The sequence below is a fragment of the Oncorhynchus tshawytscha genome, linkage group LG16, assembly GCF_018296145.1.
Source record: "Oncorhynchus tshawytscha isolate Ot180627B linkage group LG16, Otsh_v2.0, whole genome shotgun sequence".
Classification (NCBI taxonomy): Eukaryota; Metazoa; Chordata; class Actinopteri; order Salmoniformes; family Salmonidae; genus Oncorhynchus; species Oncorhynchus tshawytscha.
In genome coordinates, this window is record NC_056444.1 from 80598272 (window position 1) to 80625663 (window position 27392).

Below are 27392 nucleotides of genomic sequence, written 5' to 3' on the forward strand. Positions count from 1 at the left end.
CGGTATAGTGCAGTACAGTATAATACAGCACAATACAGTACAGTGCAGTACAGCACAATACAGTACAGTGCAGTACAGTATAATACAGTACAGTGCAGTACAGTATAATACAGTATAATACAGTGCAGTATAGTACAGTACAATACAGTATAGCACAGTACAGTGTAATACATGTTAATGCAGTACAGTACAGTATAATACAGTATAGTGCAGTACAATATAATGCAGCATAATACAGTATAGTGCAGTACAATATAATGCAGCATAATACAGTATAGTGCAGTACAGATTAATATAATATAGTGCAGTACAATATAATACAGTATAATACAGTATAGCACAGTATAATGCAGTATAGTGGAGTACAGTGTAATACGGTTTAGTGCAGTACAGTACAGTATAATACAGTATAGTGCAGTATAATACAGTACAGTGCAGTACAGTATAATACAGTACAGTGCAGTACAGACAGTATAGTACAATTGTACACAGTATAATACAGTATAATACAGTATAAAACAGTACAGTGCAGTACAGTGAATTATAATACAGTACAGTGGAGTACAGTACAGTATAGTGCAGTACAGTATAATACAGCATAGTGTAGTACAGTACAAGTCAGTACAGTACAATACATTATTGTGCAATACAGTATATTATTGTACAGTGTAATACAGTATAGTACAGGCTAATAAGTATAGTGCAGTACAGTATAATACAGTATAGTACAGTACAATACGGTATAGTGCAGTACAGTACAATACAGTATAGTGCAGTACAGTATAATACAGCATAGTGCAGTACAGTACAAGTACAAGACAGTACAGTACAATACAGTATAATGCAGTATTATACAGTATAATACAGTATAGTGCAGTACAGTATAATACAGTATACTACATTACAGTGCAGTACAGTAAAGTATAATACAGTATAGTGCAGTACAGTATAGTACAGCATAGTGCAGTACAGTACAAGTACAAGACAGTACAGTACAATAAAGTATAGTGCAGTACAGTACAAGTACAAGACAGTACAGTACAATACAGTATAGTGCAGTACAGTATAATACAGCATAGTGCAGTACAGTACAAGTACAAGACAGTACAGTACAATACAGTATGGTGCAGTACAGTACAGTATATTACAGTACAGTATAATAAAGTATAGTGCAATTTAGTATTATACAGTATAATACAGCGTAGTTCAGTACAGTATAATAAAGTCTAATAGAGTATAGTTCAGTACATTATAATACAGTAATACAGTTTAGTGCAGTACAGTGCAGTGCAGAATAATACAGTGTAGTGCAGTACAATATAACGCAGTATAATACAGAATAATTCTGTATATTATAATACAGTATAGTGCAGTACAGTGTAATATAGTTTAGTGCAGTACATTACAGTATAATACAGTATAGTGCAGTATAATACAGTATAGTGCAATACAGTATAGTGTAGTACAGTATAATACAGTATAATGCAGTACAGTATAATACAGTATAGGTCAGTACAGTATAATACAGCACAATACAGTACAGTGCAGTACAATATAATACAGAATAGTACAATAGAGTGCAGTAGAGTATAATACAGTACAGTGCAGTACAGTATAATAAAATATAATACAGTATAGTATTGAGGATGAGACTCCAGCATCCCAATAGGGCACAGTTATCAGATATGAATGAAAGCCCTATTTTCACCAAGTGCTTTCTCAGGGCTTGAAAACATGGTCTCTATCGATCCTCATGACCCACTTCACTCACGTCACTCACAGTACATCCTCTGACCTGCCCCACAAACCACCACAACCACCACAACCACTGCTCCATGCCTTGGACAACAGCCCACAACTGGACTCGCAGACCTGGGTTCAACTAGTATTTGTTTACTGTGGTTGATTGAGCTTGCCTAGCACAGTGGAACCAATGAAACCTAGGTCTGCCTTGGCCAGCAGCCCACAACTTGGCTAGCAGACCTGGGTTCAACTAGTATTTGTTTACTGTGGTTGATTGAGCTTGCCTAGCACAGTGGAACCAATGAAACCGAGGTCTGCCTTGGTCAGCAGCCCACAACTCTAACTGGGCTAGAACCTCTGCCTCCTCAAAGCACAGACCCTAAGCTACATTCCATTATACACACTAACATACCATTTAGAATGCACACCAAATACTGCTTTATACCAAAATTACTAGTAATATGGACCTTGGAAAGGTACCTGGGAAAGAATATCTGGTGAATGTAATAGTGTAGAATTAAATTAAATGTTTTCTTCTGAAAACTGAGCAGCTCTGATTAGCTCCGTAAAAACCAATCAACACAGTTGGAAAAACAAGATTATAATTTTGAAGGTGAGAGAAAAGTTAACTGCTGATTACAACTGTGGTGACTAAATGGACTCAAGACGTTGTATTGCTGTTTTCTCTTCAGATGTAATCACTCTACCAGTTATTATATTGGTGCAATTATCTCTGGCTTGGTCTCTGTTTATGTCTGTGATGAGAGTTGCTGTTGTTGTTGCTGCTGCTGCTGTTGTTGTTCTTGGTTCCAATAGTTTATATATTTCTCTAAGAGATTGTCAGTTGGATATGTTCTCTGCAAGGTTTTGTATATTTTCTCTATCTTATGAACACCCTTTTCTGACTCAAATAAGCTTCCCTCAAGGTTCGGATCATTTCCTATGACTGAAAACAGCTTCTGGACATCAAACAAGTGATCAATTACCTCGATTTGGACAAAAATGTCTACTTTAACGAGTCGGCAGTTCCAGATGTTCAGCTTACTCTGGACCATGGCAGGGTAGCCTAGTGGTTAGAGCATTGGACTAGTAACCAGAAGGTTGCAAGTTCAAACCCCTGAGCTGACAAGGTACAAATCTATCGTTCTGCCCCTGAACAGGCAGTTAACCCACTGTTCCTAGGCCGTCATTGAAAATAAGAATTTGTTCTTAACTGACTTGCCTAGTTAAATAAAGGTAAAAAAAAACCTCTTAAAGTGTTTACCTTAAGGAATAATTTTCCCTTACGAAAGGGAATTGATTATGGGCATTGACCTCAAATATTTCCGGTAATTTGAAGGCATGTATGGCAGAAATAGTTTTTGGTTACAATGGAGACGGACTGAGGTCTCCACAAAGAGATTGCATTAATTTTGTGAGGTAGCAAAACAGAACTTTTATTGTTTAGCAAAGTAGCTAGCTAGCTGGTTGATCTTTACCTTTTGTAACCACAGCAGATGAAAGAAACATCTCCACAAATGTGGTTTCATTTCTATCCTTACTGAATGATGCAGAGAATTGACCTCATGGGTTACGCCCCTTACATTTTTCACTTAATTTAAGGGGAAATCCACCTTAAAATGTTTTGTGTAACTGACTTAATTTAAGGAAAATGTATGGGAAAAGATGAGGGGAAAATGCAACTGGGCTATGTACTTTACTATTTAGTACTCAGGCCCTAATGCCGGGACTCGAAAGAGGAAGTGGTGGCGAAAGAGAGGGAAGCGAACCGGCAACCTGACGAGACTATGTCGGTGAGCAAAAAGACTGCCATTACCCTCTGCTCTATTGGCAAACGTACACTCAATGGAGAACAAACTGGATGAGCTCCACTGAAGAAATTTTACCTACCTCATCCCCATACCGTTTTTATTTATTTACTTTTCTGCTCTTTTGCACATCAATATCTCTACCTGTACATGACCATCTGATCATTTATCACTCCAGTGTTAATCTGCAAAATTGTAATTATTCGCCTACCTTCTCATGCCTTTTACACACAATGTATATAGACTCTCTTTTTTTTCTACTGTGTTATTGACTTGTTAATCGTTTACTCCATGTGTAACTCTGTGTTGTCTGTTCACACTGCTATGCTTTATCTTGGCCAGGTCGCAGTTGCAAATGAGAACTTGTTCTCAACTAGCCTACCTGGTTAAATAAAGGTGAAATAAAATTAAAAAATCTATATTTTAATGGGATCTGAAAAACGGTAATATCCTATTTATTTCAGAGTCGTGGCTGAACGAGGACATGGATATACATTTTTCTGGTTTTTCTATGCATCATCAAGACCGGACGGCGGACTCTGGTAAGACGAAAGAAGTAGGTGTGTCTCTTTGTTAACAACAGCTTGTGGTCGATATCTAATGTTAAGGAAGTCTCACATTTTTGCTCGCCTGAGTTAGAATACCTCATGATTATGCTGCAGACTATTCTATTGACCAAGAGAGTTTTCATTTACATTTGACATAGCTGTCTATTTACCACCACAAACTGATGCTGTCACTTAAACCGCACTCGACGAGCTGTATAGGTCCATAAGAAATTCAGAGGTGCCGTTTCTCGTGGATGGTGATTTTAATGCAGGGAAACAAAAATCTGTTTCAGTCATTGCTTGAAATGATGCGCTTGCTTCTCCACTCGTGCTTCATTAGGCAAATAAAATGTACAGGGGTGGATCCCAAAATACATTTGTAAGTTACTCTAACACAAAGGCCTGATTGGTGAAGTGCTGCAGAGATGGTTGTCCTTCTGGAAGGTTCTCCCACCTCCACAGACGAACTCTGGAGCTCTGTCAGAGTGACCATCGGGTTCTTGGTCACCTCCCTGACCAAGGCGCTTCTCTCCCGATTGCTCAGTTTTGCTGGGCGGCCAGCTCTAGGAAGAGTCTTGATGGTTCTAAACTTCTTCCATTTAAGAAGGATGGAGGCCACTCTGTTCTTGGGGACCTTAAATCCTGCAGAAATGTTTTGGTACCCTTCCCCAGATCTGTGCCTCGATACAATCCTGTGTTGGGGCTCAACGTACAATTCCTTCAAGCCCATGGTTTGGTTGATGCTCTGACATGCACTGTCAACTATGGGACCTTATATAGACAGGTGTGTGCCTTTCAAATCATGTCCAATCAATTGAATTTACCACAGGTGGACTCCAATCAAGTTGTAGAAACATCTGAAGGATGATCAATGGAAACAGGATGCTTCTGAGCTCAATTTCAAGTCTTATAGCAAAGCGTCTGAATACTTATGTAAATAAGGTATCTGTTTTTTATTTCTAATACATTTGCAAAAATTTCTAAAACCCTTGTTTTTGCTTCGTCATTATGGTGTATTATGTGTAGATTGATGAGTAACAAAATGTGGAAAAAGTCAAGGGGTCTGAATACTTTCCGAATGCCCCTTGATTTTCCCCACATTTTGGTTTTATACTAATTTTCTGTATCAATAGCCTCTAAAATATATATAAACAGACCATAAATGTCTCAGATGTAGTTTCCTTGGAAAGCTATGTGTCCTATTATAGTATACAATATCAGTACTTGTTGGATTTACAACGTGTCTAAGTCCTATCATCAACTGATTTCCACCAGTGTATGGCTGAATGGAATGTTGGCGTATTGGCAGTTAATTTAAAAATGGAATCATTCCTCTAAAACTGGCTGGCTAGCTAGCTAACATACAAATTTAGATAAATTCTTCACATTCAATGCTTTAAACAATATCTTCTAACAGCATTGGTAAACCATGGTTGACTAACTCCCTAACCAACATGTCTGACCTTGGGACCATTAAAGGTAGGTTTTTGTCCAATCTTGTATTCGAATTCCTAATTCTATGGTGAAACAAGCCATCCTACAAGTTATTCCACTGGGGGTTTGGGGACCAGATGATTGTGGGAACAGCCATCCTACAGGTTATCCCATTGGGTGTTTGGGGACCAGATGATTGTGGGAACAGCCATCCTACAGGTTATCCCATTGGTTGGGGACCAGATGATTGTGGGAACAGCCATCCTACAAGTTATTCCACTGGGGGGTTTGGGGACCAGATGATTGTTTGGGGACCAGACAGCCATCCTACAGGTTATCCCATTGGGGGTTTGGGGACCAGATGATTGTGGGAACAGCCATCCTACAAGTTATTCCACTGGGGGTTTGGGGACCAGATGATTGTGGGAACAGCCATCCTACAGGTTATCCTATTGGGGGTTTGGGGACCTGATGATTGTGGGAACAGCCATCCTACAGGTTATCCTATTGGGGGTTTGGGGACCAGAGAACTATTAGTGTGGCGCACCACAGCCTGAGAATGATGTTAGAGGAGGATAACACAGCTCAGTATCCACTCTTTCTTCTGTCAGGGACTAGTAGCAGGGACTAGTACCAGGGCCTACTTTGAGGGACTACTACCAGGGACTAGTACCAGGGACTAGTACCAGGGACTACATCCAGGGACTACTACCAGGGACTACTTCCAAGGACTACTTCCAGGGACTACTTCCAGGGACTACTTCCAGGGACTACTTCCAGGGACTACTACCAGAGACTACTACCAGGGACTAGTACCAGGGATTAGTACAAGCGACTAACTAACAAACTACAAAGGGTATTACTACAGAAAGTTAGTGGCGTTATGGCAAAGTATTACAATGTGACTTGGTCTGTGTCCTAACCCCCCCCCACCCCTCCCCCACTACTTCTGACCAGTGCCCATAGGGCCCACTTTCTCCACATTAATTTTAACAAGGGCCCACTTCCCTTTATAGTGCACTACTTTTGACCAGGGCCCCCAGGGCCCACTTCCCTTTATAGTGCCCTACTTTTGACCAGGGCCCCCGGGGCCCACTTCCCTTTATAGTGCACTACTTTTGACCAGGGCCCACAGGGCCCACTTCCCTTTATAGTGCACTACTTTTGACCAGGGCCCACAGGGCCCACTTCCCTTTATAGTGCACTACTTTTGACCAGGGCCCACAGGGCCCACTTCCCTTTATAGTGCACTACTTTTGACCACTTCCCTTTACAGTACACTATATAGGTAATAGGGTTCCATTTGGGACACAGTCTGCAGCTTCGTTTCCAAGGTGACTGCCTGGCGTCCTCTCAGCGCCCACAGAGTAGTACAGTGTGAGGATGAGACAGTGTCGCATTCAGTACATTAAGAAGCAGGCAGCCTCTCCTCGGAAGGTACACTAAGTAGTTATACTAACTAACTATGTCTGATGTTACCCAGAGATCTACTAACACTCTCTGTCAAATGTTACCCAGAGATCTACTAACTCTCTCTGTCTAATGTTACCCAGAGATCTACTAATTCTCTCTGTCTAATGTTAACCAGAGATCTACTAACTCTCTCTGTCTGATGTTACCCAGAGATCTACTAACTCTCTCTGTCTGTCTAATGTTACCCAGAGATCTACTAACTAACTCTGTCTAATGTTACCTAGAGATCTACTAACTCTCTCTGTCTGTCTAATGTTACCCAGAGATCTACTAACTCTCTCTGTCTAATGTTACCCAGAGCTCTACTAACTCTCTCTGTCTAATGTTACCCAGAGATCTACTAACTCTCTCTGTCTAATGTTACCCAGAGCTCTACTAACTCTCTCTGTCTAATGTTACCCAGATATCTACTAACTCTCTCTGTCTAATGTTACCCAGAGATCTACTAACTCTCTCTGTCTAATGTTACCCAGAGATCTACTAACTCTCTCTGTCTAATGTTACCCAGAGATCTACTAACTCTCTCTGTCTAATGTTACCCAGAGATCTACTAACTCTCTCTGTCTAATGTTACCCAGAGATCTACTAACTCTCTCTGTCTGTCTAATGTTACCCAGAGATCTACTAACTCTCTCTGTCTAATGTTACCCAGAGATCTACTAACTCTCTCTGTCTAATGTTACCCAGAGATCTACTAACTCTCTCTGTCTGTCTAATGTTACCCAGAGATCTACTAACTAACTCTGTCTCATGTTACCCAGAGATCTACTAACTCTCTCTGTCTAATGTTACCCAGAGATCTACTAACTCTCTCTGTCTGTCTAATGTTACCCAGAGATCTACTAACTAACTCTGTCTCATGTTACCCAGAGATCTACTAACTCTCTCTGTCTAATGTTACCCAGAGATCTACTAACTCTCTCTGTCTGTCTAATGTTACCCAGAGATCTACTAACTAACTCTGTCTAATGTTACCCAGAGATCTACTAACTCTCTCTGTCTAATGTTACCCGGAGATCTACTAACTCTCTCTGTCTAATGTTACCCAGAGATCTACTAACTTTCTCTATCTAATGTTAACCAGAGCTGAAATAACTATCTCTCAGTCTCTCTCCCCTCTCTCTCTCTCGCTCTCCCTCACTCCCTGCAGTCTTTCCCTTCCCTTCCCTTCCCTTCCCTTCCCTTCTCTCTCTCTCTCTCTCTCTCTCTCTCTCTCTCTCTCTCTCCTTGCACTCTCTCCTTGCACTCTCTCCCTCCTTCCCTCTCACCATCTCCCCCCTCCTCCCTCTCTGTTAAAACACACTTTATTGAGTCCCTGTAGTTGTGTTTCAGAATCCCCATCCATCTCAGGTTTGACTTCAACACAACAAGCAGTGCAATAATGTCCTTCCTGGAGAAACTCCTCAGCTGCCTCCCTCAATTTGTTGCTCACAGGTGGCCTGTGATGTGGTAAACAAAATCCAGATGGATGGAAGTGATACCGAACCACCAGGCAGCTTTAAAGCTGTTAGAATTCACAATCCTGGGAGTTCCATTTGACAATAGGATTCCCACATACATTCTAGAACTAGAAACTGTATTTTTTTCCTTACACGTTAAACAGCTTTACATGGGTATCTATTTTTCATAGTTCAAGTCTATGTAATCAATGTAGTTTAGGTGTCAGTTGTGCCTGCTTTTCATTTTTCTCTCTAATTGACTCAAACAGTGGGGAGATGACCTCTTGTGAGTGAAGATAATGATCATTTGCATTTATATTAGAAACCTGCTGTGTAAGTGGTGCTTTGTGGCGATGAGGCTAACTCTTCATCATCATAGATTTAATGTACCTCACACAGACCCCTGAAGGACTGGGGAAAACGCATGCATGCACACACGCACGCGCATGCGCACGCACACACACGCACACAGAAGTACTCTGGCACACTGTTGGACCACAACACATCAGTCACAGAGTGGAATGTGTGGGACTATTCGATTATTTTACAGAGATGATGGTTATATTAACCTGACAATGTAAGTCAGAACATTGTGTCTCGATGACGAGCGTGTGCGCTAGCCTATCTGTAATGTCAGTCATGAAATGTGTGAACATGGTTGAAGGACATGGGTTATTTGCGCTCGAGGCTGTCTTGTTCATTTTAATAGTTCAAACAGAATGTTCTAGCGATTCTGTATGCTGCGGAGTCTTTGAAGAACAGCATGCTTGGAGACGCCTGCAAAGTGCTCTCTCTTTAGCTAGCTGCTACATGTTCAGGGGAATAGATTGGGACAGCACATCATGCATTGGCTTTTAATGTATTTTTGCATTATCCTATTCATAATTTACCCTGAGAACACTTTATGACAAATGCTAAAATTGTGATGCATTATATGGCCTATGCATTACAGACAGATGCACTACGACTGTATAACCAATAAACCAGTCCATTCTGAGTTCAGTGGTTTGGTTTACAGTCATTCAGAGGAGCCTGATTGTTCTGCCCAATAAGTCTAGCTACTACCCCTCGCTCCCTCTCTTCCCCTCGCTCTCTCTTCTCCTCGCTCCCTCTCTTCCCCACATTCCCTCTCATCCCCTCGTTCCCTCTCTTCCCCTCGCTCTCTCTTCCCCTCGTTCCCTCTCTTCCCCTCATCCCCTCTCCTCCCCTCGCTCCCTATCTTCCCCTCTCTTCCTCTCTTCCCCTCTCTTCCTCTCTTCCCCTCGCTCCCTCTCTTCCCCTCGCTCCCTCTCTTCCCCTCCCTCCCTCTCTTCCCCTCGCTCCCTCTCTTCCCCTCGCTCCCTCTCTTCTCCTCGCTAGAGCCCCATCTCTCTCTACCTCCCCTGCTAGAGCCTCATCTCTCTCCACCTCCCCTGCTAGAGCCTCATCTCTCTCTACTTCCCCTGCTAGAGCCTCATCTCTCTCTACCTCCCCTGTTAGAACCTCATCTCTCTCTACCTCCCCTGCTAGAGCCTCACCTCTCTCTACCTCCCCTGCTAGAGCCTCATCTCTCTCTGCCTCCTGCTAGAGCCTCATCTCTCTCTACCTCCCCTGCTAGAGCCTCATCTCTCTCTGCCTCCTCTGTTAGAGCCTCATCTCTCTCTGTTATACCTCCTCTGTTATAGCCTCATCTCTCTCTACCACCTCTGCTAGAGCCACCTCTCTCTACCTCCCCTGCTAGAGCCTCATCTCTCTCTACCTCCCCTGCTAGAGCCTCATCTCTCTCTACCTCCCCTGCGAGAGCCTCATCTCTCTCTGCCTCCTCTGTTAGAGCCTCATCTCTCTCGACCTCCTCTGTTATAGCCTCATCTCTCTCTACCTCCTCTGTTAGAGCCTCATCTCTCTCTACCTCCTCTGTTAGAGCCTCATCTCTCTCTACCTCCCCTGTTAGAGCCTCATCTCTCTCTACCTTCCCTGCTAGAGCCTCATCTCTCTCTACCTCCCCTACTAGAGCCTCATCTCTCTCTACCTCCCCTGCTAGAGCCTCACCTCTCTCTACCTCCCCTGCTAGAGCCTCACATCTCTCTACCTCCTCTGTTAGAGCCTCATCTCTCTCTACCTCCTCTGTTAGTGCCTCATCTCTCTCGACCTCCTCTGTTAGAGCCTCATCTCTTCTACCTCCTCTGTTAGAGCCTCATCTCTCTCTACCTCCTCTGTTAGAGCCTCATCTCTCTCTACCTCCCTGTTAGAGCCTCATCTCTCTCTACCTTCCCTGTTAGAGCCTCATCTCTCTCTACCTCCCTGCTAGAGCCTCATCTCTCTCTACCTCCCCTCATCTCTCTCTAGAGCCTCATCTCTCTCTACCTCCCCTGCTAGAGCCTCATCTCTCTCTACCTCCCTGCTAGAGCCTCATCTCTCTCTACCTCCCCTGCTAGAGCCTCACATCTCTCTACCTCCTCTGTTAGAGCCTCATCTCTCTCTACCTCCTCTGTTAGTGCCTCATCTCTCTCTACCTCCCTGTTAGAGCTCTCTACCTCTCTTGTGCCTCACCTTCCCTGCTAGAGCCTCATCTCTCTCTACCTCCCCTGTTAGAGCCTCATCTCTCTCTACCTCCCCTGCTAGAGCCTCATCTCTCTCTACCTCACCTGTTAGAGCCTCATCTCTCTCTACCTCCCCTGCTAGAGCCTCATCTCTCTCTACCTCCCCTGTTAGTGCCTCATCTCTCTCAACCTCCCCTGTTAGAGCCTCTTGCCCTGACCTCACTCCATATCTAGACATTGGATAAGAACCAGACTACAGCATCCATGAAGTGATCATTAGTCTTGCCAATACTTTTGTAGGTCGCAACAGTTTTGATTAAATGTATAATTTATCACTCTCACATTCTATTTTCCATCCATTATTAAGAAACAACAATCTGCTATCTTTTTGTAGCATTTCTGACAACGCTAACATCTTTTCTGCTGAATATAAAAGTTACTAGCGCAGCAACAACGCTAGTAGCGAGCTAACACCAGTCAGATGAGAGGCAAGCTACAAGCAAAGCTACAAACTAATTATGATTTGAGAAGGTTTGCATCCTAAGCAACCTGCATACACATTGTTTGAAGTACAATAGACCAAAATAGCTACTGTAGTAGGTCAAAGCTGTGTGCTGGAAAACCTTGGTAGAGCATGGGTGAAGTAGACATTGGGGTGCTCGTGAATTTCCTTTCTTTTCGGCTTCAGACCAATGCCTACCTCTCATTTAAATCGTAGTTGTTTTTTTATTCAGTATATGGGTCTGATATTCACAATACATATGGATACAATATTCCTATGGCTCAACACATCGCTAATAGATGGGTTATTAGGCACAAACAATAGAGTTTTTTTTATCTTCCTATGTGTCAAACTATCACTAATAGTCTCTGGTTATTCTCTATGGCCTAGCTGGCACATACAGTCGAGGTTTCTATCTTATGTCTTGACAATGAGTTATGTTGATGTCCTGTACACTATTTGAATGGTGTTGATTGACTGTACGGGAAAAAGGTAACAGTTAAATATTTTCAACTTACTCTGCAGTTTCCCAGCTCCTCGACTGAAAGGATGATGGTGCCACATTTCTTCCCAGGGATACCACTACAAGACAAAGAGAGAGAGAGAGAGAAACAGAGATAAAAGCTCCATCCTGTACTCATTACATTTAGTGTTGACATGACCATGCATTATAATGGGACTTCCACCTTTTGTCTTTTCTCTGTGAATCCTCCACATTCAGGAACCAAACAGCAATGGGGAGGACTGTCTCTTATAAACTCCCTAAAAGTGCGCCGCAATCTGTCTTGATGTTTTCTTTCATGAACAGTAGGATTTAGACTGTTCCCAGCCCACAGTAGAAGTAGACTGTTCCCAGCCCACAGTAGAAGTAGACTGTTCCCAGCCCACAGTAGAAGTAGACTGTTCCCAGCCCACAGTAGAAGTAGATTGTTCCCAGCACACAGTAGGATTTAGAATGTTCCCAGCCCACAGTAGACTGTTCCCAGCCCACAGTAGACTGTTCCCAGCCCACAGTAAACTGTTCCCAGCCCACAGTAGAATTAGACTGTTCCCAGCCCACAGTAGTATTTAGATTCCCAGCCCACAGTAGTATTTAGAATAGTTCCCAGCCCACAGTAGTATTTAGAATGTTCCCAGCCCACAGTAGTATTTAGAATGTTCCCAGCCCACAGTAGAAGTAGACTGTTCTCAGCCCACAGTAGGATTTAGAATGTTCCCAGCCCACAGTAGACTGTTCCCAGCCCACAGTAGACTGTTCCCAGCCCACAGTAAACTGTTCCCAGCCCACAGTAGAATTAGACTGTTCTCAGCCCACAGTACTATTTAGAATGTTCCCAGCCCACAGTAGTATTTAGAATGTTCCCAGCCCACAGTAGTATTTAGAATGTTCCCAGCCCACAGTAGAAGTAGACTGTTCTCAGCCCACAGTAGGATTTAGAATGTTCCCAGCCCACAGTAGGATTTAGAATGTTCCCAGCCCACAGTAGAATTAGACTGTTCTCAGCCCACAGTAGACTGTTCCCAGCCCACAGTAGAATTAGAATGTTCCCAGCCCACAGTAGAAGTAGACTGTTCCCAGCCCACAGTATAATTAGACTGTTCCCAGACCACAGTAGAATTAGACTGTTCCCAGCCCACAGTAGAATTAGACTGTTCTCAGCCCACAGTAGACTGTTCCCAGCCCACAGTAAAATTAGACTGTTCTCAGCCCACAGTAGAATTAGACTGTTCCCAGCCCACAGTAGAATTAGACTGTTCTCAGCCCACTGTTCCCAGTAGACTGTTCCCAGCCCACAGTAGAAGTAGACTGTTCCCAGCCCACAGTAGAATTAGACTGTTCCCAGCCCACAGTAGGATTTAGAATGTTCCCAGCCCACAGTAGGATTGAGAATGTTCCCAGCACACAGTAGGATTTAGAATGTTCCCAGCCCACAGTAGACTGTTCCCAGCCCACAGTAGACTGTTCCCAGCCCACAGTAAACTGTTCCCAGCCCACAGTAGAATTAGACTGTTCCCAGCCCACAGTAGAATTAGACTGTTCTCAGCCCACAGTAGACTGTTCCCAGCCCACAGTAGACTGTTCCCAGCCCACAGTAGACTGTTCCCAGCCCACAGTAGAATTAGAATGTTCCCAGCCCACAGTAGAAGTAGACTGTTCCCCACCCAGTAAAAGTAGACTGTTCCCAGCCCACAGTATAATTAGACTGTTCCCAGACCACAGTAGAATTAGACTGTTCCCAGCCCACAGTAGAATTAGACTGTTCTCAGCCCACAGTAGAATTAGACTGTTCCCAGCCCACAGTAGAATTAGACTGTTCCCAGCACACAGTAGAATTAGACTGTTCCCATTCTCCTGTTCCCAGACTACAGTATATTCTCCTGTTCCCAGACTACAGTGTATTCTCCTGTTCCCAGACTACAGTGTATTCTTCTGTTCCCAGACTACAGTGTATTCTCCTGTTCCCAGACTACAGTGTATTCTCCTGTTCCCAGACTACAGTGTATTCTCCTGTTCCCAGACTACAGTGTATTCTCCTGTTCCCAGACTACAGTGTATTCTCAGTGTTCCCAGACTACAGTGTATTCTCCTGTTCCCAGACTACAGTGTATTCTCCTGTTCCCAGACTACAGTGTATTCTCCTGTTCCCAGACTACAGTGTATTCTCCTGTTCCCAGACTACAGTGTATTCTCCTGTTCCCAGACTACAGTGTATTCTCCTGTTCCCAGACTACAGTGTATTCTCCTGTTCCCAGACTACTCTCCTATTCTCCTGTTCCCAGACTACAGTGTATTCTCCTGTTCCTGTTCCCAGACTACAGTGTATTCTCCTGTTCCCAGACTACAGTGTATTCTCCTGTTCCCAGACTACAGTGTATTCTCCTGTTCCCAGACTACAGTGTATTCTCCTGTTCCCAGACTACAGTGTATTCTCCTGTTCCCAGACTACAGTGTATTCCCCTGTTCCCAGACTCTCCTGTTCCCAGACTACAGTGTATTCTCCTGTTCCCAGACTACAGTGTATTCTCCTGTTCCCAGACTACAGTGTATTCTCCTGTTCCCAGACTACAGTGTATTCTCATGTTCCCAGACTACAGTGTATTCTCATGTTCCCAGACTACAGTGTATTCTCCTGTTCCCAGACTACAGTGTATTCTCCTGTTCCCAGACTACAGTGTATTCTCCTGTTCCCAGACTACAGTGTATTCTCCTGTTCCCAGACTACAGTGTATTCTCATGATCCCAGACTACAGTGTATTCTCCTGTTGCCAGACTACAGTGTATTCTCCTGTTCCCAGACTACAGTGTATTCTCCTGTTCCCAGACTACAGTGTATTCTCCTGTTCCCAGACTACAGTGTATTCTCCTGTTCCCAGACTACAGTGTATTCTCCTGTTCCCAGACTACAGTGTATTCTCATGATCCCAGACTACAGTGTATTCTCCTGTTGCCAGACTACAGTGTATTCTCCTGTTCCCAGACTACAGTCTATTCTCCTGTTCCCAGACTACAGTGTATTCTCCTGTTCCCAGACTACAGTGTATTCTCATGTTCCCAGACTACAGTGTATTCTCCTGTTCCCAGACTACAGTGTATTCTCCTGTTCCTAGACTACAGTGTATTCTCCTGTTCCCAGACTACAGTGTATTCTCCTGTTCCCAGACTACAGTGTATTCTCCTGTTCCCAGACCTGTTCCCAGACTACAGTGTATTCTCCTGTTGCCAGACTACAGTGTATTCTCCTGTTCCCAGACTACAGTGTATTCTCCTGTTCCCAGACTACAGTGTATTCTCCTGTTCCCAGACTACAGTCTATTCTCCTGTTCCCAGACTACAGTGTATTCTCATGTTCCCAGACTACAGTGTATTCTCCTGTTGCCAGACTACAGTGTATTCTCCTGTTCCCAGACTACAGTGTATTCTCCTGTTCCCAGACTACAGTGTATTCTCCTGTTCCCAGACTACAGTCTATTCTCCTGTTCCCAGACTACAGTCTATTCTCCTGTTCCCAGACTACAGTGTATTCTCCTGTTGCCAGACAGGAGAATACAGCAGCTGGTTGTGGCATCGCATGGGGAGGTGTAACACATACTGCACAGTGATGGCTGGCGGCCTGCAAGACGAGGCAGGCACACACACACACACACACACACACACACACACACACACACACACACACACACACACACACACACACACACACACACACACACACAGACACAGACAGACACAGACACACACAGACACACACAGACACAGACACACACACACACACACACACACAGAGACACACACGCACACACACAGAGACACACACGCACACCAGGAAGTTCATGTAGAAACTCCAAACAAACACTGTTGACCTCTCCTCCATCTCTCCAATGGCTGCCAATCTAATTCAGACAGACCAACAACAGCAGGGCTCAGGAGTGTCCAGCAAATGCTATTTCAACTGGATACTGGTGTGTGTGTGTGTGTGTGGGGGGGGTTGGTTTGCATCTATTGCCATCCAATCACCAAGGCTCTCAGCTTTCACTGTGACTAGATGAGTTCAATCGGTTGAAAAAGGTCCAAACCACCAACACTGTGTTGGCCACAGAGAGGAGGAGGAGAAGGACAGGGTATCAACTATCCTGTCGCACATGGGTCTGCGTCCCTATGTAGTGCACTACTTTAGACTTTTGACCAGAGCCCCTTCAAGGGAATAGGGTGCCATTTGGGATGGAAGGAATGCATCTCCTGTCTGCTTCTGACAAGGCTGTCCATCCTCCCAGACACAAGGCTGTCTATCCTCCCAGACACAAGGCTGTCTATCCTCCCAGACACAAGGCTGCCCATCCTCCCAGACACAAGGCTGTCTATCCTCCCAGACATAAGGCTGTCTATCCTCCCAGACACAAGGCTGTCCATCCTCCCAGACACAAGGCTGTCTATCCTCCCAGACATAAGGCTGTCTATCCTCCCAGACACAAGGCTGTCCATCCTCCCAGACACAAGGGTCTATCCTGTCTATCCTCCCAGACACAAGGCTGTCCATCCTCCCAGACACAAGGTTGTCCATCCTCCCAGACACAAGGCTGTCTATCCTCCCAGACACAAGGCTGTCCATCCTCCCAGACACAAGGCTCCCAGACACAAGGCTGTCTATCCTCCCAGACACAAGGCTGTCCATCCTCCCAAGGCTGATCCTCCCAGACACAAGGCTGTCCATCCTCCCAGACACAAGGCTGTCTATCCTCCCAGACACAAGGCTGTCCATCCTCTATCCTCCCAGACACACAAGGCTGTCCATCCTCCCAGACACAAGGCTGTCCATCCTCCCAGACACAAGGCTGTCCATCCTCCCAGACATAAGGCTGTCCATCCTCCCAGGCAAACAAAGAAGGATCTGGGTCGTAGTGGTCTCCTGGTTGGAAGCCCCTAGCAGGACACACACGCACACGCACACACACACACACACACACACACACACACACACACACACACACACACACACACACACACACACACACACACACACACACACTCTCTCTCTCTCTCTCTCTCTCTCTCTCTCTCTCTCTCTAGAGGGAGGCCTATGATTAGAAGGTCAAGCTTGTAGCAGAACTCCCGTCCAGCTGTGACAGATGATCTTAGCTGAGTGACGGCTCCGTCTGATGGTGCGTTCTGACGGCTCCGTCTGATGGTGTGTTCTGTAGCCTGACCTGTGTTCAAATAGTATTTGTTTCCTTTCAAATACTTTAGCTGTGCTCAAATTAGCTTTGCATGGAACCAATGGAATAGTCCCAAAAGTGTAAACCCTTGCCTCGTCTGGCACTCCAGAATCAAACCTAGGATAAGTGAAGTCAGATGATGAAATAGAAAAAGGCCATGAACACAGCCAAGGACATTTAGATACATGGAGGGAGGACAACTCCTCCACTCCTCCTTCTCTTATCTGTATGTACAGTAGTGTAATAAATGACACCTAGTGAATCATTTAGATGTTTGGCTGAAGACCTCAGTCCATTAACCTTCACTGTTGTCATTCTCTCTGAACTCCTAGGATCGTATAGATGGATCCTATAAACATAGATGACTGTATAATGCAGACAGCTTCTCGAACTCCCCTTAATGAGACTAGATGTACTTACTCTAGTCTTCCTTAGGAAAGCATCAGACTTGTCAGACTAACATAATTCAAGCTTTATCCACACCGGGGCCGGGTTACTAGGGAGCTTTAACCACACTAGGACCGGGTTACTAGGGAGCTTTAACCACACTAGGACTGGGTTACTAGGGAGCTTTAACCACACTAGGACCGGGTTACTAGGGAGCTTTAACCACACTAGGACCGGGTTACTAGGGAGCTTTAACCACACTAGGACCGGGTTACTAGGGAGCTTTAACCACACTAGGACCGGGTTACTAAGGAGCTTTATCCACACTGGGACCGGGTTACTAAGGAGATTTATCCACACTGGGACCGGGTTACTAAGGAGATTTATCCACACTGGGACCGGGTTACTAGGGAGAAAACAGAGTGAAACAGATTTTCGTTTTCCTCCCTTACCCTCTCTCAGAGGACCCAATCTCAAATGGTAGTGTGTTCAAGGTTGTAAAAAGACTTCTAGAGTTTGTAATTTCCACCTTAAAATGTCAGACTTGATTTACCATAATGAAAAAATATATCAAACCTTACAAAAAATGTCCATTAATTATAATCCAAACAAAGAATTCATATTTCCTGTTGCTGCAGGATTATTTTCCTGCTGTGAGAAGCAGAAGAGTCATACTCTATGTACTGTACGGTGGTAGGGTGGCTGATGGATACCTTAAACTGACATCTTTCAATCAAGCATATTACATTATTGAACACAGTGGTGTTGAGGTATGAGATCACCACCATATTGAGCCAGGGCGGGGTTGGGTAGGGTAGGGTATGTGTGTATGTGCGTGTGTGTGTGTGATGGGGGGGTCAAGACATAATCCATTATTGAAACATTAATTATTTCCTTTATGATGGCTAGAGCTGAGTTAGAGGCTGACTAGGTACATAGTTAAGTAAATTCAATCTCTATTGGTATGGGACACATATATTTACATTACCGAAGCAAGTGAAATAAACAAACAAATGTAACAACATTAATCTCCCTCCCTCTCTCTTGCCGTCTCTCTCTCTCTCCCTCTCTATCATTCATTAATTACATTGGGAGGAATGTTTGTATTTATTAAGGATCCCCATTAGTTCCTGCCAAGGCAGCAGCTACTCTTCCTGGGGTTATTATGGATCCCCATTAGTTCCTGCCAAGGCAGCAGCTACTCTTCCTGGGGTTATTATGGATCCCCATTAGTTCCTGCCAAGGCAGCAGCTACTCTTCCTGGGGTTTATTATGGATCCCCATTAGTTCCTGCCAAGGCAGCAGCTACTCTTCCTGGGGTTATTATGGATCCCCATTAGTTCCTGCCAAGGCAGCAGCTACTCTTCCTGGGGTTTATTATGGATCCCCATTAGTTCCTGCCAAGGCAGCAGCTACTCTTCCTGGGGTTTATTATGGATCCCCATTAGTTCCTGCCAAGGCAGCAGCTACTCTTCCTGGAGTCCAGCTAAATTAAGGCAGTTATATTTTTGATGTTTGTTTTTTATTTGATTATACTGCCTGCATCAGTTACCTGATGTGGAATAGCGTTCCATGTAGTCATGGCTCTATGTAGTACTGTGGAATAGAGTTCCATGTAGTCATGGCTCTATGTAGTACTGTGGAATAGAGTTCCATGTAGTCATGGCTCTATGTAGTACTGTGGAATAGCGTTCCATGTAGTCATGGCTCTATGTAGTACTGTGGAATAGAGTTCCATGTAGTCATGGCTCTATGTAGTACTGTGGAATAGCGTTCCATGTAGTCATGGCTCTATGTAGTACTGTGGAATAGAGTTCCATGTAGTCATGGCTCTATGTAGTACTGTGGAATAGAGTTCCATGTAGTCATGGCTCTATGTAGTACTGTGCGCCTCCCATTGTCTGTTATGGACTTGTGGACTGTGGAGAGATCTCTGGTGGCATGTCGTGTGGGGTATGGATGGGTGTCTGAGCTGTGTGCTAGTAGTTTAAACAGACAGCTCGGTGCATTCAGCTTGTCAACACTTCTTACAAAAACAAGTGGTGATGAAGTCGATCTCTCCTCTACTTTGAGCCATGAGAGATTGACGTGCATATTATTAATGTTAGCTCTACATGTACATTTAAGGACCAGCCGTGCTGCCTTGTTCTGAGCCCATTGTAATTTTCCTAAGTCCCTCTTTGTGGCACCTGACCACACAACCGAACAGTAGAACAGTAGTACAGGTGTGACAAAACTAGGGCCTGTAGGACCTGCCTTGTTGATAGTGTTGTTAGGAAGGTAGAAACTAGGGCCTGTAGGACCTGCCTTGTTGATAGTGTTGTTGAGAAGGTAGAAACTAGGGCCTGTAGGACCTGCCTTGTTGATAGTGTTGTTGAGAAGGTAGAAACTAGGGCCTGTAGGACCTGCCTTGTTGATAGTGTTGTTAAGAAGGTAGAAACTAGGGCCTGTAGGACCTGCCTTGTTGATAGTGTTATTTAGAAGGTAGAAACTAGGGCATCTAGGACCTGCCTTGTTGATAGTGTTGTTTAGAAGGCAAAAGAGTGTTTTATTATGGACAGATTTCTCCCCATCTTAGCTACTGTTGTATCAATATGTTTTGACCATGACATTTTACAATGCAGGGTTACTCCAAGCAGTTTAGTCTCCTCAACTTCCTCAATCTCCACATTATTCATTACAAGATTTAGTTGAGGATTAGGGTTTAGTGAATGATTCGTACCAAATACGAGGCTTTCAGTTTATGAAATATTTAAGAATAACTTATTTCTTGCCACACATTCTGAAACTGACTGCAGCTCTTTGTTAAGTGTTGCAGTGACGTCACTTGCTGCAGTAGCTGACGTGTTTAGTGTTTTTTATTGATTTATTTCACCTTTATTTAACCAGGTAGGCAAGTTGAGAACACCTTTATTTAACCAGGTAGGCAAGTTGAGAACACCTTTATTTAACCAGGTAGGCAAGTTGAGAACAAGTTCTCATTTACAATTGCGACCTGGCCAAGATAAAGCAAAGCAGTTCGAAACATACAACGACACAGAGTTACACATGGAGTAAAACAAACATACAGTCAGTAATACAGTAGAAACAAGTCTATATACAATGTGAGCAAATGAGGTGAGATAAGGGAGGTAAAGGCAAAAAAAGGCCATGGTGTAGCAAGTAAATACAATATAGCAAGTAAAACACTGGAATGGTAGATTTGCAGTGGAAGAATGTGCAAAATAGAAATAAAAATAATGGGGTGCAAAGGAGCAAAAATAAATAAATAAAATAAAATAAATACAGTAGGGAAAGAGGTAGTTGTTTGGGCTAAATTATAGGTGGGCTATGTACAGGTGCAGTAATCTGTGAGCTGCTCTGACAGCTGGTGCTTAAAGCTAGTGAGGGAGATGAGTGTTTCCAGTTTCAGAGATTTTTGTAGTTCGTTCCAGTCATTGGCAGCAGAGAACTGGAAGGCGAGGCGGCCAAAGAAATAATTGGTTTTGGGGGTGACCAGAGAGATATACCTGCTGGAGCGTGTGCTACAGGTGGGTGATGCTATGGTGACCAGTGAGCTGAGATAAGGGGGGACTTTACCTAGCAGGATCTTGTAGATGACATGGAGCCAGTGGGTTTGGCGACGAGTATGAAGCGAGGGCCAGCCAACGAGAGCGTACAGGTCGCAATGGTGGGTAGTATATGGGGCTTTGGTGACAAAATGGATGGCACTGTGATAGACTGCATCCAATTTGTTGAGAAGGGTATTGGAGGCTATTTTGTAAATGACATCGCCAAAGTCGAGGATTGGTAGGATGGTCAGTTTTACAAGGGTATGTTTGGCAGCATGAGTGAAGGATGCTTTGTTACGAAATAGGAAGCCAATTCTAGATTTAACTTTGGATTGGAGATGTTTGATGTGGGTCTGGAAGGAGAGTTTACAGTCTAACCAGACACCTAGGTATTTGTAGTTGTCCACATATTCTAAGTCAGAGCCGTCCAGAGTAGTGATGTTGGACAGGCGGGCAGGTGGAGGCAGCGATCGGTTGAAGAGCATGCATTTAGTTTTACTTGTATTTAAGAGCAATTGGAGGCCACGGAAGGAGAGTTGTATGGCATTGAAGCTCGCCTAGAGGGTTGTTAACACAGTGTCCAAAGAAGGGCCAGAAGTATATAGAATGGTGTCGTCTGCGTAGAGGTGGATCAGAGACTCACCAGCAGCAAGAGCGACATCATTGATGTATACAGAGAAGAGAGTCGGTCCAAGAATTGAACCCTGTGGCACCCCCATAGAGACTGCCAGAGGTCCGGACAGCAGACCCTCCAATTTGACACACTGAACTCTATCAGAGAAGTAGTTGGTGAACCAGGTGAGGCAATCATTTGAGAAACCAAGGCTGTCGAGTCTGCCGATGAGGATGTGGTGATTGACAGAGTCGAAAGCCTTGATTAGATCAATGAATACGGCTGTACAGTATTGTTTCTTATCGATGGCGGTTAAGATATCGTTTAGGACCTTGAGCTAGACTGAGGTGCACCCATGACCAGCTCTGAAACCAGATTGCATAGCAGAGAGGGTATGGTGAGATTCGAAATGTACGGTAATCTGTTTGTTGACTTGGCTTTCGAAAACCTTAGAAAGGCAGGGTAGGATAGATATAGGTCTGTAGCAGTTTGGGTCAAGAGTGTCCCCCCCTTTGAAGAGGGGGATGACCACAGCTGCTTTCCAATCTTTGGGAATCTCAGACGACACAAAAGAGAGGTTGAACAGGCTAGTAATAGGGGTGGCAACAATTTCAGCAGATCATTTTAGAAAGAAAGGGTCCAGATTGTCAAGCCCGGCTGATTTGTAGGGGTCCAGATATTGCAACACTTTCAGAACATCAGCTGACTGGATTTGGGAGAAGGAGAAATGGGGAAGGCTTGGGCGAGTTGCTGTGGGGGGTGCAGTGCTGTTGACCAGGGTAGGGGTAGCCAGGTGGAAAGCATGGCCAGCCGTAGAAAAAAGCTTATTGAAATTCTCAATTATAGTGGATTTATCAGTGGTGACAGTGTTTCCTATCTTCAGTGCAGTGGGCAGCTGGGAGGAGGTGTTCTTATTCTCCATGGACTTTACAGTGTCCCAGAACGTTTTTGAGTTAGTGTTGCAGGAAGCAAATTTCTGCTTGAAAAAGCTAGCCTTGGCTTTTTTAACTGCCTGTGTATAATGGTTTCTAGCTTCCCTGAAAAGCTGCATATCACGGGGGCTGTTCAATGCTAATGCAGAACGCCATAGGATGTTTTTGTGTTGGTTAAGGGCAGTCAGGTCTGGGGAGAACCAAGGGCTATATCTGTTCCTGGTTCTACATTTCTTGAATAGGGCATGCTTATTTAAGATGGTTAGGAAGGCATTTAAAAAAATAACCAGGCATCCTCTACTGACAGGATGAGATCAATATCCTTCCAGGATACCCGGCCAGGTCGATTAGAAAAGCCTGCTCGCTGAAGTGTTTCAGGGAGCATTTGACAGTGATGAGTTGAGGTCGTTTGACTGCTGACTCATTACGGATGCAGGCAATGAGGCAGTGATCGCTGAGATCTTGGTTGAAGACAGCAGAGGTGTATTTAGAGGGCAAGTTGGTTAGGATGATATCTATGAGGGTGCCCGTGTTTACGGCTTTGGGGAGGTACCTGGTAGGTTCATAGATAATTTGTGTGAGATTGAGGGCATCAAGCTTAGATTGTAGGATGGCTCGGGTGTTAAGCATGTTCCAGTTTAGGTCGCCTAGCAGCACGAGCTCTGAAGATAGATGGGGGGGCAATCAGTTCACATATGGTGTCCAGAGCACAGCTGGGGGCAGAGGGTGGTCTATAGCAGGCGGCAACAGTGAGAGACTTGTTTTTTGAGAGGTGGATTTTTAAAAGTAGAAGTTCAAATTGTTTGGGTACTGACCTGGATAGTAGGACAGAACTCTGCAGGCTATCTTTGCAGTAGATTGCAACACCGCCCCCTTTGGCAGTTCTATCTTGTCTGAAAATTTTGTAGTTTGGGATGGAAGTTTCAGAATTTTTGGTGGTCTTCCTAAGCCAGGATTCAGACACAGCTAGAACATCCGGGTTGGCAGAGTGTGCTAAAGCAGTGAATAAAACAAACTTAGGGAGGAGGCTTCTAATGTTAACATGCATGAAACCAAGGCTATTACGCTTACAGAAGTCATCAAAAGAGAGCGCCTGGGGAATAGAAGTGGAGCTAGGCACTGCAGGGCCTGGATTCACCTCTACATCACCAGAGGAAAAGAGGAGGAGTAGGATAAGGGTACAGCTAAAAGCAATGAGAATTGGTCATCTAGAACGTCTGGAACAGAGAGTAAAAGGAGGTTTCTGGGGGCAATAAAATAGCTTCAAGGTATAATGTACAGACAACGGTATGGTAGGATGTGAATACAGTGGAGGTAAACCTAGGTATTGAGTGATGATGAGAGAGATATTGTCTCTAGAAACATCATTGAAACCAGGTGATGTCATCGCATGTGTGGGTGGTGGAACTAATAGGTTGGATAAGGTATAGTGAGCAGGATGTGTTTAGTGTTGAGTCATCAGTATACATAGACATACAGGCCTTACTCGGAGCCAGTGGCATGTCATTAGTAACTGTTGAAAAAAAGTAAAAGGGGCCTAAACAGCTGCCCTGGCGTATGCCTGACTCTACTTGGATTATGTTGGCGAGGCTTCCATTAAAGAACACCCTCTGTGTTCTGTTAGACAGGTAACTCTCAATCCACAGTATAGCAGGGGATGTAAAGTCATAACACATCAGTTTTACCAGCAGCAGATTATAATCAATAATGTCAAAAGCTGCACTGAAGTCTGACAAAACAGCTACCACAATATTTTTTATGATCAATTATTTCTCTCAGAAAAACATCAGTAATTTGTGCAAGTGCCGTACATGTTGAATGCCCTTCCCTAGAAGTGTGCTGAGAACAGCACTGTATCTGGTCAAAAGTTTACTATGGGTTGGGGGGGGTAATGGGGGGGGGGTAAACTTTCTAGTAGGCTTGGATTGAAGAGATGGCTAATAGGAGTGGCAATATCATCTACTATCACCCTCAATATCATCCAATATCATCCTCAATATCGTCCACTATCATCCTCAATATCATCCACTAACATCCTCAATATCGTCCACTATCATCCTCAATATCATCCACTATCATCCTCAATATCATCCTCAATATCATCCACTATCATTCTCAATGTCATCCACTATCATCCTCAATATCATCCACTATCATTCTCAATATTGTCCACTATTATCCTCAATATCGTCCACTATCATCCTCAATATCATCCACTATCATCCTCAATATCATCCACTATCATCCTCAATATCATCCACTATCATCCTCAGTCATTTTCATCAATCCACAGGGATTTTACCGTTTTCTTCTCAGTCGTTTTCTTAATGGGTGCATGCTTATTGGTAATTGGAATATGTTATTTCATAAATATGTTAAGTGCAGTGTCTGTTTGCTCCTCATTACACACCACGAACCAACAAACATGATTTACATCATCAACATAGGAATCACTACAAAATGTATTGTGTGACCTCTTATACACTATATTATGATCACTACATTTGATGGAGTTGGATACTGCTTTGGAGCAGCACAAGTAAAGATGTGATCAATACATGTTGATGATTTAATTCCTGTGCTGTTTGTAAATACCCTGGTAGGTTGACTGATAACCTCAACCAGGATGCAGGCACTGTTAACAGTTTGAAGCTTTTTCTTGAGTGGGCAGCTTGATGAAAGCCAGTCAGTATTTAAATCACCCCTGAAAATATACCTCTGTTGATATCACATACATTATCAAGCCTTCGTGTTATCCAGAAACTGACTGTTATTCTCCACCATGTCACAAACACCTCAGTACTACATCGAGCCAGCAGCTGTTTGTGTGGCATCGCATGGAGAGGTGTAACACATACTGCACAGTGATGGCTGGTGGCCTGCAAGACGAGGCAGGCACACACACACACACACACACACAAACACACACGTGGCCTGTGAGAAGAGGCCTTCACACAGCATTTATTAATTCCCAGGCTGCCTCTGCTTTTGTGTGCGTGTGTGTGTGTGTGTGTGTGTGTGTGTGTGTGTGTGTGTGTGTGTGTGTGTGTGTGTGTGTGTGTGTGTGTGTGTGTACAGTATGTGTATGTGTGTATGTGTATGTACAGCTAAAGTCAGAAGATCACCTTAGCCAAATACATTTCCACTAATTTTTTCACAATTCCTGACATTTAAACCTAATAAAAATTCCCTGTCTTAGGTCAGTTGGGATCACCACTTTATTTTAAGAATGTGAAATGTCAGAATAATAGTAGAGAGAATTATTTATTTCAGCTTTTATTTCTTTCACCACATTCCCAGTGGGTCAGAAGTTTACATACACTCAATTAGTATTTGGTAGCATTGCCTTTAAATTGTTTAACTTGGGTCAAACATTTTGGGTAGCCTTCCACAAGCTTCCCACAATAAGTTGGGTGAAATTTGGCCCATTCCTCCTGACAGAGCTTGTGTATCTGAGTCAGGTTTGTAGACCTCCTTGCTCGCACACACTTTTTCAGTTCTGCCCGCAAATATTCTATAGGATTGAGCTCAGTGCTTTGTGATGGCCACTCCAATAGCTTGACTTTGTTGTCCTTAAGCCATTTTGTCACAACTTTGGGAGTATGCTTGGGGTCATTGCTCATTTGGAAGACCCATTTACGACCAAGCTTTAACTTCCTGACTGATGTCTTGAGATGCTGCTTCAATGTATCCACATAATTTTCCCTCCTCATGATGCCATCTATTTTGTGAAGTGCACCAGTCCCTCCTGCAGCAAAGCACCCCCCACAACATGATGCTGCCACCCCCGTGCTTCACGGTTGGGATGGTGTTCTTCGGCTTGCAAGCCTCCCTCTTTTTCCTCCAAACATAACGATGATCATTATGGCCAAACAGTTCTATTTTTGTTTCATCAGACCAGACCTTTTCTCCAAAAAGTACGATCTTTGTCCCCATGTGCAGTTTCAATCCATAGTCTGTCTTTTTTATGGTATTTTTGGAGCAGTGGCTTCTTCCTTGCTGAGTGGCCTTTCAGGTTATGTCAACTCGTTTTACTGTGGATATAGATACTTTTGTACCCGTTTCCTCCAGCATCTTCACAAGGTCCTTTGCTGTTGGGATTGGGATTGATTTGGGATTGATTTGCACTTTTTGCACCAAAAGTACTCCTGAGACATTCTAATGACATGCCCAAGCCAGCGTAGTTGGTGTTGGGGGACCATGGCCACCATACTCTTGCAGTTGATCTTAGCAAGTATTTCTGTATGGGGCACAAGGTCGCACCAGGTGATTACCAGGATGCACTGCAGGCATCTTATGTGGAATCGCTCTAGCTGCTTAAGGTGGTGACTGTAGGTGACCCAGTCTTCACAGCTGTAAAGAAGTGTGGGGATGCCGACGGCTTGATAGACAGTGATTTTGGTGTGGAGGTGGATATCCCTGTTTTGGAAGACCCTGTGTCTGAGTTTCCTTAAGACAGCGGATGCTCGATCCTATTTTGAATCCCGAGGTCGATGCTGCAGTCCTCCGAGAGGATGCTGCCCAGGTATTTGAAGAACAGAACTATTGCCAGTGATTTGTGTTCAATGGTGAAGACAGGCATGATGGGTGGAGGGCTGGATCTCCATTGGCAGACCATCTCTGTCTTGGTGGTGTTGATAGACAGTCCCATCCTGCTATAGACCCTCATCGACACTACAAGGATGGACTGAAGGTCTTCCTGAGAGTGGGCCAGCTCAAGAAGCTCAAGAA

General features: G+C 44.2%; 1 protein-coding gene across 1 annotated transcript in view; it reads right to left on the reverse strand.

Moving 5' to 3' along the window:
• Window positions 1-27392, reverse strand: part of LOC112215247 (copine-8) — a 220199-nt gene that overhangs the window by 86448 nt on the left and 106359 nt on the right. Inside the window, exon 8 of the mRNA XM_042299746.1 lies at window positions 11985-12048. Coding sequence (XP_042155680.1) covers window positions 11985-12048 — 64 coding nt within the window. The remainder of the gene's footprint in view (window positions 1-11984; window positions 12049-27392) is intronic.